At 43.0% G+C, this 12,643-nt stretch overlaps 1 protein-coding gene across 6 annotated transcripts in view; it reads left to right on the forward strand.

Moving 5' to 3' along the window:
- The first annotated feature begins 7,659 nt into the window (after positions 1 to 7,659).
- ASPH (aspartate beta-hydroxylase) overlaps positions 7,660 to 12,643 on the forward strand; it is a 118,438-nt gene continuing 113,454 nt past the window's right edge. For 3 of the 6 annotated variants that reach the window (XM_076329645.1, XM_076329647.1, XM_076329649.1), the window contains exon 1: positions 7,660 to 7,858. In XM_076329645.1, coding sequence (XP_076185760.1) covers positions 7,798 to 7,858 — 61 coding nt within the window. In that variant the 5' untranslated portion in view covers positions 7,660 to 7,797. The remainder of the gene's footprint in view (positions 7,859 to 12,643) is intronic. The other 3 variants (XM_076329652.1, XM_076329648.1, XM_076329653.1) reach the window with 3 other exon arrangements.

Genomic DNA, 12,643 nt, shown 5'->3' on the forward strand with positions numbered 1-12,643 from the left:
GTGGCTGGAAAGCTGCCCGGCAGAAAAGGACCTGGGGGTGCTGGTCGACAGCCGGCTGAACATGAGCCGGCAGTGTGCCCAGGCAGCCAAGAAGGCCAATGGCATCCTGGCCTGTATCAGAAATAGTGTGGCCAGCAGGAGTAGGGAAGCGATCATGCCCCTGTACTCAGCACTGGTGAGGCCGCACCTCCAATACTGTGTTCAGTTTTGGGCCCCTCACTACAAGAAAGACATTGAGGTGCTGGAGCGTGTCCAGAGAAGGGCAACGAAGCTGGTGAAGGGTCTGGAGAACAAGTCTTATGAGGAGCGGCTGAGGGAACTGGGACTGTTTAGCCTGGAGAAAAGGAGGCTGAGGGGAGACCTTATCGCTCTCTACAACTCCCTGAAAGGAGGTTGTAGCGAGGTGGGTGTCAGTCTCTTCTCCCAAGTAACAAGCGATAGGACGAGAGGAAATGGCCTCAAGTTGCGCCAGGGGAGGTTTAGATTGGACGTGAGGAAAAATTTCTTTACTGAAAGAGTGGTTAGACATTGGAAGAGGCTGCCCAGGGAAGTGGTTGAGTCACCATCCCTGGAAGTATTTAAATGACGTGTAGATGCAGCGCTTAGGGACCTGGTTTAGTGGGCATGGTGGTGTTGGGTTGATGGCTGGACTCGATGATCTTAGAGGTCTTTTCCAACCTTAATGATTCTATGATTCTAAGTTCCTATGATTAAGTTACATTTCTTCAACTGCTACATGTACCACTGAAAAGTGAAAGAGGCTTAGAGAGAAATAGAAATAAAGTTTACTTCATGAAAAAACAGCAACCTCAAGTTACATTCTTTCAACCTTGTAAAATGAAGGAGCAGGTGAGGGTCCTGGAAATGCTAGCATTAGCTGATATATCCAAGAATTTGTCTCTATACTAAGAAGTCACATCTTGCGCGCGCGTGTGCGTGTGCGTTTATCATTGGCAGAAGCAGTCTCCAGAGGCTGGGAAAAAGTCTCAGGAGGTGCGTGAGCTCATGTTGCAGGATATGCTCCCAGAATGACTTGCAAAGACACGAGCATGAGAGAGTTCTGGCACGTGATCAGGTCTGGTTTACCGAAATTTGTAATTTTGAAGGAATACTATTCATCTTATTTGCTGCCTTGCCCCTATACTACAGCCAGACTGAAACTAGCTGCAAGGGATCCCTAAGCAAGTGCTCTGTACTGAAAAGGCCTCCTACAGGGAAAGCTCTAGCACTTAATAGTTTTTTTTAACAATACTAGCTATTGTTTACCTATTTCCTGCAGGTACTTTCAGTTTTTAAATTATTTTAAATACAGCTAAGTGAAGCTTCTCTATTTTATTTCTGGAATGACCGAGTATGTAAAAGTCTCTGAAGGCTGTAGTACATTTCATATGTTAAATAAACTTGAGCGGTATTTATTTATAACTGAAGATACAAAGTTCATTAGAGAGGACTCAGTTCTTTAATTTGCCAACAGGATGACTAATCAGCAAGTATGTGCTGGCCAGCCATGCCAGAACATGCCAGCCTGCACTAACCAGACAGTACACGTTATCTGAACATCCCATGGGGATGATCACAATACTCAGTGGACGGTGGGAGGCTATTGAAGCTGATGTGGGAGAGAGGTTTGGGAGACAAAGGAAACAAATCTCCAGGAGATTAGCCATTGTGTATTCTGCTGCTCCTTGGATAATTTGTTTTCTTTTCTAACGTGGAAAATTCACAAAATTATTATATTATAAAGTGTGAAGGTAAAGCAAGGCTAGTTCAGACATGGCATTTGGGGTAAACAGCTATGGATGGTGGCCGATTTGGTATGAATATTCCAGGCTGATTCTGGAAAGCTGCTAAGTCACTCACAGTAAAGTATGATCCACCAGGACAACCTATTCATTGCACTGCTATTTCTGTTCATATCTGCACATTCTCCAAGCTTAAAAACATCCTAATTTATGACCAATACAGGTTTTTCTTTTTTAAACAAACGAAACTTTAGAACTTCTGATCAGCAATTTTTTCAATTCAGATAGCTCATTTCATATCACTACTTTTGCTGCAGCCTGTACAGCAGTTTTACCAAATGCAATTGTAGGCTAGAGACCATTTTGATCCTTTCCCCTTTTTGCTGAAACATTTAAGTCTTTGGAAAAGAGCAGGCAGTACACTGGCAGGAAAGTACCTTCTCCTCCTTATTTTTCTTGCTGATTTCAGTAGCAGATATGATGGCAAGTGCTGGCAACGGCTGACAGCCTCATTCTCTTGCTGCCACTCTAATGAGGATTTTATTTTTATCCAAGATAATTGAAATAATACTGATCCTGGTTTGTTGTAGTCTTTATCTGTAGCCAACCTGTGTTTTGCACTATTCGAGCTCCATCAGTTGCTCTCAACCCATCTGGAGGGTATGACTTCCACTTTAAAGATCTTTCAAGGCTAGTTTCCGATTGTCCTTCCAAGAATATACATTACAAGTAACTGTTAAAGGTGTACAAAGAAATGTTTGCTCTTTTCTTCCGAGCCTCTCATGCTGTAGGAGACAAATCCACACGTTCCTGTGCTGGTGCATACTGACATGACAAAAGGCCTCACTTAAATTCCAAATAATCTTCACAGTTTATGCAAAATCTAATCACCAGATGCAAAATCTTGCTCTGAGAAGTTCGCTACATTCTCAGCTGTAATTACACTCACAGGGATCAATTTAGCTGAATCAGACCTGGCAAAATCTGCAGTAAGACCTGCAGAATCCAAGCAATGCTGTAACAAATCCCAGACTACCGGGCTATAGTACTGATCCAAAGGCCAAATGCTATTTGAGTTACTCACTGGGGAGGTCAATACAAATCAGCTGGGAGCAAGGAGAACAAGCTTTTGACCTAGACTTTATAACAGATAGCCTACATTTTACCTTAGCAATTTTAAACCAAACTTCACTTCAACTTTAGCTTTGCCTGAACTAGACGTGCTTCACCTGACTCAAGTTCTTTGTCTCCCTTATGTTCCGGATAATTACATCCTTCTGAATGCCTCTCCAACAAATGGCTGCTTTCCATTTGTCACTATCACCTACTATTTAGAAAATGTTCTAAGTTTATATAAGAATGCACAAATCTAGTAACAGGTGACTACTGCCATAAAAGTATTGTTAAAATAAATAAATAAATGAGAGAATTCCTCCTTAAGAATAACCAACTCAAATACACCTTTCCTTGCTGCAGATTCAACTAGCTGTAAGTGGACCACCACCACAGTCAATGCAGTTGTTTAGGTTTGGATAACTGAGGCGCTCTTTACCTTCTCTTTTCTCCCCCTCTTCCCAAAACATCTGATCTGGTTTTCCGTAAGTGGTTAGTGAATTTTGGTTGACAAATGCAAACGGCTGGATGTTGATTCTCTGTACTGTCTGTAATCCCATTAGAAACCAGAAAGCTGATCAGCAGTTCAAGTGTCAACTTGATATTCCAGAAGACAAACAGCAAAACCTGTTCATCACCCTATTTGTCCTAAGTTCACCCAAGGCACATTTTTGAACACAGAGCCTGCTGATGAAAACATCTTTTCGAACTGGCTAACAAGGCGCTTAGTTCACTCATCATGCCTGAAAAAAATATCATCTGGACAATCAAAAACTTTAAAATTCTAAATGCAAAGGTTTTCTACTGAAAATCTTAGACTATCTCAGAGAGTTTTTAACATATTATTTTTTAAGACATCCTGAGAATTTCCTACCTCTTTTCATTGCAATGTATTACATCATAAAAATACTTTTCCCCTCTAGTTGGAGAATGGGCTTTCCCTTAATGATCAATTGAAACTCACTTATTTATGAGAAATGTACATAATCTAATGGACAGCTGTAATTCAGTTAGAATGATCAACATATGAATAATGTAGCTCAGGAACACCAACAGAATAAGGTTAAGCCCTCCGAGCCTTCAATTATTCTGTATACTTTTGTCACACAAGAAATGTCGTGGCCTATTAGCAGTGTAACAGATGACTTTATGACAAATTCAGATAAAAACTGTGAATGGAAATAAATTTGTCAATAGAACGCAGAGTTTAAACTCAGAAAACCATAGCACTGAATTTGGCACAGGTGAAGGGGGATTTAAAATGGCTTATTCAGCTATGATATAGGAAGTGAAAAATATAGGGCTATATGAATGGTTGCTTTAAGTAAGTGTTACTCATTCTTTCATATTAATAATACCTCTTTTACTCAGCACCTCTTCTCCCTGCTACAGACAGGTCATATATTTACAGTTCTTTTAGAAATTAGAAGACTAGAGACTGAATCCTCTTCTTGTGTAATTGTTTCATTGCTGCTTCTGCTCATCACCTTGGACATGTTTCTTTCTGTCAAATAGCAGAGTCACTGTGCTATTGAATGAATCAGGCCAGTGAAACAGCTGTGACTGCATTAATGCAAAGGTATTTATGGAAACAAAATGCACAGTAAAAATATGCATTTATTTTCTGAGCAGGGCTCATTAATCAGTGGCATTCTTCTAATTCAATGATTTATGATATGCAGTATAATTTAAATTTAGTTTAGCTGTAGTCTCAACAAGCAGTCAATTAGGACAGTTTGGAGTGGGGGCAAATGTGATTCTTGCCAAGAGGGAGGATATTTTATTTTCTGTTTTAAATAAGCCTGACCCAAGTGGGAAGACTCCAACAGACTGCCGCGAGCTCTGTCTCATACCTCTTGCCTTTATTATGTAACTTCTGTTTTTATTCCTTCTGTTTTTTCTTCTTTGCCTTTGCCTTACAAACTTGCTCCTTTCTCACTGTTACATTCTTTTTCTGCCCTGTTTGTTTTCCTCCTACAAAAACCCCAATGATATTTATCTTCTTGTGGATTACTGCATACCCTTACAATGTACCAAACATGTAGCTCTAAAACAATCGAGCAGATTAAAAAATGACAAGCCACTCCCATGCACATTCACCCACCCACATTGTTTGCTTTTCTCTCCATCACCTTTCTCAAAATGACATTTTAAAAATTTGCTTCAATTTTCATTACATTTCAGAAGGGATCATCACATCACTTGCTGCAACAGTCACCCTGGCAAATTTAAATCAAATTAAGCATTACGGTCTCTCGAATAAGTCACACCAAGCTGTCCCAAGCTTCTTCAGTGGCACAATATGGATCACATAGCCTGTATCTGAATTGTCTTCAGGTGATCCCAGTAGGAAAACCAGGCCCACTGCTTTCTGCTAACTTGATCTGAAAGGCTGCTTACTCCAAAACCATGCATGATGGTCAGATTTCAAGTACGTGATCAGAGATATCAGGCAGGAATATAAAAAAAAGATTCTCTGGTCACTAGCAGACAATAGCCCCTCTCGTTTAACATTATTCTTCAGTTTAGAGTTATCTGTGGACTGGGAGGAAAAAGTCTTCCTGATGCCATAGGAGATCAGCAGAAACCTCTGAATAACAAAATCATGCAGACGGCTAGTGATCAGCATAAAGATACAATACTGCTATGAGCATTTGCACCTCTGTGTGTATATTTTAATCCTGCAAGAGAGTCTTCTTGGACAGAAGAGCACACAAGTGAGTACTGAACATCCCAAATATGAAATGCTGGCAGCTGTGTGCCAATGAAAACAGAAGTAAGGAATTTTACAGTCAAAAATTTTGTTCACGGTAAATCACTAGCAATATCCTTCTAAGTGTCACTGCTCACCCAGTTGCTTCAATGTTCCTAGTATCTCTTTTCTTACCAAACTGCCACTTCCCATAGTATAGCTTCAGGAAAATGTATCCCACATTAACCACAAAAAGCTGTTGTTTTACTTGATTGTAATCACTACTCACAAGAATATAGTCACACAGGCAGTTATTTTCTACTAACTATTATATTTTCAGTAATCCCAGTTACAGATTATCAATTTTTACTTGCTTTCCTTAGGACGTTTTGTTCCTTACATTGTACCTTCCGATTTGATGAAATGTTAATAATTCATCCTGTCAGCTTTTCTGTGATCAATTGTACACGGTCATGAGTATGTCTCTTCCTCCCTAGCAACTTCTGAACTCGTTTGCCAGTTGCAGCCTCACTACACAAAAGGAGAGCGTCTCGAAAATATTAAGTCCTTAGACATCGTGGGAAAATAAGACTTTGGTAGAGTGCCATAACCAAGTGAAAAGTTCAGATACTCAACTGTACTAGATACCAATTAACTCACATGAAAGATACCAAGAAGTAGGCTTCATTAGTTTTGATGTTCACAAAACTAGTTGCTTTTACCTCTACTGGCTAAAGTACCCACGCTGCCATCCTGCTACTTGACTAAGCACTTAAGTTCAAATTTTATTCAAAAGTACTGATTAATGCTCTTCAGTAAATTACTTCTGGTTAGGTTCATTGTATTACTCTGTTGAAAACACAGTGCCCACCTTTGTTTTGGGAAAAACATTCTCTCTCCACACATACATTTGCAAAGGCTCTGATTTCCAAAATTGTTTATTTTGACCTGAAACACTGTATTTACAGTCAGGACTCAAAGGTGGGTTTTTCTTTTTTGTTTCAATTTTACTGTTATGCCAAATTGCTATTTAAGTAAGTCGCAATCCAAATCACTGAGTAACAAGAAGCATCCTGAATTCCTGTGAAAAAGAGGCTTATTTTGTCACAGGCTATTTTAGGTATTTTTAAAGCCTCAAAAAGCTTGTTTGAGAATTCATCTGTTGATGTAACGTACTTCAAACTCTTTTACCACGTTGGTTGAAAAGCTGCTCTCCGAAAGGCTTAACAAGCTGTTTCTCATGATTTGGGCATTTAACTGGATGCGTTGTTAACGCCTGCACGCAGCGGAGGACGGTTTAGGAAGCAGGACAGGATGCTTTAAGCAGTCTCCGTAGAAATAACCAACCCCCGCTCAGCCAGCTTTACTTTGGTCCCAAGCCTTCTACCCCCGGCACGGTGAGGGCGGCGGGGAGGCCCATCACCCGCAAGGGCGCTCCGAGGGCCCGGCCTCTCCCACCCGCACCGCCGGCGGCTCCCCCCGCGGCCGCCGGCTCGGACGCTGCCGAGCGCGGAGCGCCGACGGGCCAGCCGGCTTCCCAGGCGGGCACACGGACATCCCAACACCCTCCCCGCTTCCCGCTCTCGTTTTCCTCACCGAGCCGGAAGACCCCGGGGCCACACAACCCCCCGCCCCACACCGACAGCCAGCGGCCGCCCCGTCCCCGCCGCCTTGCCCGCCTCCGCTCCACCCTCTCCCGCTCAGGGCCCGAGCCCCTTTCCTTGCGAGCAGGGGACGGGACGGGACGGGACGGGACGGGACGTCTCCCTCCCGGGTCGAGGGGCGGCGGCGGCCGCTGACGAAGCGCCCAAACCGGCCGCCACGACGCAGCCCCTCACCGACAGAGGCGGCCCCGCCCCCTCCCGGCGCGCGCGCCCGGCCCGGTCCGTCCGCGCGGCCGAACCCTCGCGAGAGGCCGCCGCTCGCTCCCGCGTTGCCACGTTCAAAGGCGCCGGCGGCGGGGCGCGCGTCGGACACGCGCTCCCGGCACGCCGCCGCCAATCGGAGCCGAGAGGCGCACCGCCTCGTTCCCGGGGGCGCTCCGCGATTGGCTGGCAGCGGGCGGGCGGGACGGGCCGCGGCGCGCTGGGTGCTGCGCTGCCGTGGCCGCAGGGCGCTCCCGCACGCGGGGCTCAGGTGGTGGCGGCGGCGGTGGTTCCTGACTCGTTCTCGCTGCGGCCCCGCCGGCTCCGCCCCGCCCCCGCCGCCCGCGCAGCCGCCGCCGCCCCTCGCTGCCTGACAGGAGGTGCCATGGCTTCACGCAAGAGCTCGAGAGGCGCCGGCGGCAGCCCCAGCCCCGGCTCCAAGAGAGGTGAGCGGCGGCGCAGCGGGAGCGGGGCCGCAGCCCGAGGGGGAAGGGGCGGGGGCTCCCGCGGCCCCGCGAGGGGCAGCCCGCCGGGGCTGAGCGGGGGCTTACCGCTGCGGGGCGGCGGCCGGAGCCCCGGAGCTGGGGGAGGGGAAGGGGCCGATGCCGCGCCTCACCGCTGCGGGAGGGAGACCCCGGGCGAAGCGAGGGGGTGCTGCGCCTTCCTCTCCGCCTGCGCCTCCCGGCGGGCTGAGGTGCAGCCTCCCCCGCCCTCCCCCTCCCCTTCTGCCGGCCCTCGGCCGCGCGGCGTGGGCTTGCGGGGGCCGCGCTCCTCTGGCGCCGCGGGAGCTGGCGGGGCGGGGGACAGATGGCCGAGGTCTGTCCCTCGCATTTCCGTCGTTCCCCCTCTCGGGAGTTCACGTGGAAGAGAAAGTTGCGTGGCCGGGCCTAGGCGGTGGGGACGCCCCTCGAAAGCTCCCCAAAAGGGTTAGGGTGAGCGACGGGCAGGTCGCCTGCCTGGAGCGGGTCTCGACATCTCTAGGTATCCCGGGAAAGTGCGCCCCGATCTTTTCCTCCGGAAGCCGGGGGTAGAACCGGGATGCCCAATATCTGATGCTAGCGAAGTCCTTACTTGTGTGTTCAAACTTGGATGTTGGAATATCTCCTTAGGCTGGCCTGTTTAACAACACTGGTCTAAACTTATTAGATCTATTGTAGATGTAGCAGCTAACCTGATGGTTTATGTAAGTCTAGAAGCATGGAGGAATAATACTGGAAAAATGCAAGCGAAAGGTTTTTGGAGACAGCTATCCCTACTCCGACCCCCCCAATAAAGAACACCTTAGCAAATCTGACTATTCATAAACTACTATGTGTGGACAATTTAGACAGGGAAAGCTTTATATGCACTAGCAGTTTTAAGCATAGCAGAACATGCCTGAAAGAGAAAAGAAGTATATACTTCTGGAGTCACTATGCAACCATGCACACTGCACTAAAGAAAGGAAGTGCTCTTATCAGAGGTTTGAATGTTTGCTCGTTGTAACTTCTTTGGTTTTGAGCTTGACATGCACAGAGCTCCAGTGATGAAATGTGGTGACGACACTGAAATAATATCTGTTGTTCCTCTTTGAATATAGCAATAATATGGAGAACAGGGATGAACCACATAGTATTAGTTTACCTATTACAAGATGAATTGAGAGAAAAAGATTTCAAATACCCTTAAGCATAAAAGAGTTTAGAGATGATAACACAGTGTTCATAGAAGGGGTTTTGTTTTCTTTTCTTTTCTTTTTTTTTAAATCCTTTTTCAATTGCTGACCTATGCTGTGGAGTCTATATTACACTTTTTGCTTGGATTGGAGGTACTCTGATCATCAACCAGTATTAAGAACGCTAAATACAGTTTTTCAATGATAATGCTTTAAGAACATGCATCCGCAGTATAATTTCAAATACTAAACATGATTCTGTTAATATTTTAAATATCGTTTTAAAGGTTTGTCAACATTTGAAAATGTCGCAGCAGCCAATAAGCCTTCCACAGTTGAGGGATGTGAAAATGAGATAAGGAAATAATTTTGACATGGCTACTAATTGAGACTATGAAGTATGGAAACCTCAAGTTTGAGGCAGTTCTTGATAATGTTGTATTCACTTTCACAGCAGTTCATGGGAGAGGATGTGGCTTCTTGCCAAGGTATTGCTCATAGCTCTGAAACCACTGAAGTTGACAGCGCATCTAAAAATCTGTGCGCTGAAGACAATGCCTGCATCTGAATGTAGTAGTCTGCCTTTAGGTTTCCGCATCAGAAAATATTGGCAGTAATCTTACAAATAGATCAAGTCTGAAATAGTTCTAACTGTAGTGTTTATATAGGTGTTTTCAGATTCCTTGAAATGTCAGAAGTGGAACTAAATATTTTTTAGAAATAGAACTCTACGTTTTACTTTCAGAGGTCATATACTAGAAGCTGTCAAATCAGTCCTAATGGAAAACAAAAATCTTTGTATTTAAGTGTTGTACTGCTACTGATGGACACTTCTTTGAAAGTGACATTTACAGAATTTTATGAATATGCCAATGATTTTATTTGGACTACAGAAGCAAAAAAAAAAAATTGACAGTTTGGGGATACTTAGAAAGGGAAACGTGTTTGTTATTATCTTTACTGGAAAGTTCGGCTTCTTGTCACTAACCTACAGAATCCATTGTAAAAACTGGCCTCTCAAAAGGAAGAAAATAAATTTTAAACAGCTAGATGAAGTAATAGATACTTGCTGGAATATTACTCAAAGCTTCATTAGATGAGGGACAGTTTTGGTGTAGGAACAAATGCGTGTCACCTGGTCATGAATTAACTCCCTCAAATTTCATGAGATGGGAAATTTGGAAATGTCTTGGGCATTAGCAGGTGGTTGTGGATAAGCCTTTCAATAAGAGTGAAGGTCAGCAGCCCAGGTACTTTGAAATACAGATGGCTGAAAAAATATGAATTACTTTGTAAGCTATGCTTACTTGTAGAAGTAAGAGTACTGATGATAAGGCATCTATCATCATGTTGCTGTGTGGGTGTCTTTTGCCTTATAGTACGTAAGCAAGGACTTACTTAAACATAATTCTCACTGATCATATAGTTGTGCAATGACTGCTGTCTGTTTTCTTTGTATTTCTAACTACAAGTGGGAGAGTAGTTCTCCAGTAAGCTAGGCATTATACAAAAAACACATTTCTGACACAAGGCACAACCTGTATCTACATTTTATATTTAATTGTATTTTATATTTAAAAAAAAAAGTCCTACCTCTGCTAGTTCTGAGGCTCTGTTGTCATCACACAGATTGAAGTCAAAGAACTCTACCATTGCTTTGACAAATTTTCTTTAATCTCCATAATAGTGATTGAGATTATCTTCTGACATCCCCGACTTTTCTCTGCAAGATCCCAGATGTTTGATTTTTCTTTTTCCTGTTTTAACCATGTAGTTTCCTTATATATCCAAATGCGAATGTATTGCCAAGCTTTTAACTCCTTTTACTCATCTTTTGGACCTTCTAAAGTGCCTTAATCTAATCCTTTCATTAATTTCTGGCTTTTCAGTTTTCTTCAAATTTTTTTTTTTTTATGCATTCAAGTTGACCTGATGTCCTTATCCAAATACAATTTTGTGCTAATATTAATTCTTTTTTAGTTAACAGTATCACTTCTAGAAAGATAGTTGTGCCTGTTAATTTGCATGAACTTTTACACTTTATCTCATCTCTGTTGTAAAGTCTACTTTATAGTGTACTTTCTCTGGGTGAGGCTCTCCATTAGCTTTTTAAGTTACCTAAAGAGCAGAGAAAGTTCGTCAGCTAAACAGGTCTTTTTTTTTTCCTGCTGAAGCTCTTTTGTTGGCTCTTGGGAACATGGAACTGCACATCACTGCTTCCGATGCTTTAAGTGGGATTGCCCATGCCTTCTCTGGTCTCTCTCGGCTACCCCGCTGTGCTGTGGTATAACATCTCCTTTTCTTACACTATGGATTCTATGTAAATATGATGCTTCCATCTACCTAAAAATTCTGTCTCTCTAATTTCTGACCTGAACTACTGGCCAGTGTGCTTGCTTTATGCCCTTGATTTTACAATTGTGTAGTGTATCATCTGATTTCTTGTGTTATAATCTATCCATTATTTCCTTCTTCATTTTAATTGTAATCCTTAGGAAAAAGGGTATTAAGGTATTGGAGGTGATAAGTGAGATGTAAATTTGGGATGCTCTGTGGGGCTTAACAAGTGTTTTGACTGGTTTGTCCAAGTCTAACTCCTAGTGTTTACTGAACTAATACAAATTCTTATGAATTCAGTTAGTGCACTGCTCAGTGCTTTGTTTTGGCTATTTAAACTCAAAGTTAGAATGTTTTCTTGTAACATCTTTGGTATTCAGGAGTATACAATGGAGAGTTATTACTTTGTTAGAGTTGCTATATGACTATTGCAGACCAATGAGACAATCTGTGTGTCTCACTGGTGGTATCTTTATATACTGTTTTAGAAATGTTGCAGTGATTTCTTCACCAAGCTTATCCTATTGCCTAATTTAGTTGCTTACAACTAGTCAAAGAGCTTGAATTGTTACCATTAGTGCCAGATATTACTATTTTTTAAACACTTTGGCACAGACTGGTAAAAAACATGTCTCTGTATTTGGAACAAGATGGATTTAACCAGGAAAGTTGATTGTGACTTGTGAGACTAATCTTAGATCTCTGAATTTTAATGGCATTTGTGTACCTGTTATCTGATAGCTAACTATGGCTTTCAAAGTATGAATTGCTCATGTCAGTGACAAAGTATCTAAATAACAACTCTGTGTGTGTATGTTTCTTCCCTAAATCTTCAGGAAACCCTGTAACATGTGCTAATACAAATAGCAAAACCATGAAAATGCGGACAGCCATCTCTTTGTGATTCATCTGTCTGCCTTGGGTCTTGTCCAGGGTGGTCTTTCTGGAAAACATTTTAACATATTGTAAATATATACTGCCAAATTAAATAATGGAAGCAACACTAATGATCCAAACATCTGTAATTTACATGGTATGTTGCAGCAGTGCCATCAGTGAAATTACTGGTTTTGCTGGGTTCCCCCCTCCTTTTTTTTTTTTCTCTTTTTTCTTTTCCTTTTTTAAGTGTTCTGTACAAAACCTGAGGCGGTAACTCTTCAAACAAGTCAGTTTTCTTATCTCTGATTAAATGAAAGTGAAGTAAATAACATTCTTAAAATCATTAACACAGGTATTCCTC

Source organism: Aptenodytes patagonicus, chromosome 2 (genome assembly GCF_965638725.1).
Source record: "Aptenodytes patagonicus chromosome 2, bAptPat1.pri.cur, whole genome shotgun sequence".
In the NCBI taxonomy this organism is placed as follows: domain Eukaryota; kingdom Metazoa; phylum Chordata; class Aves; order Sphenisciformes; family Spheniscidae; genus Aptenodytes; species Aptenodytes patagonicus.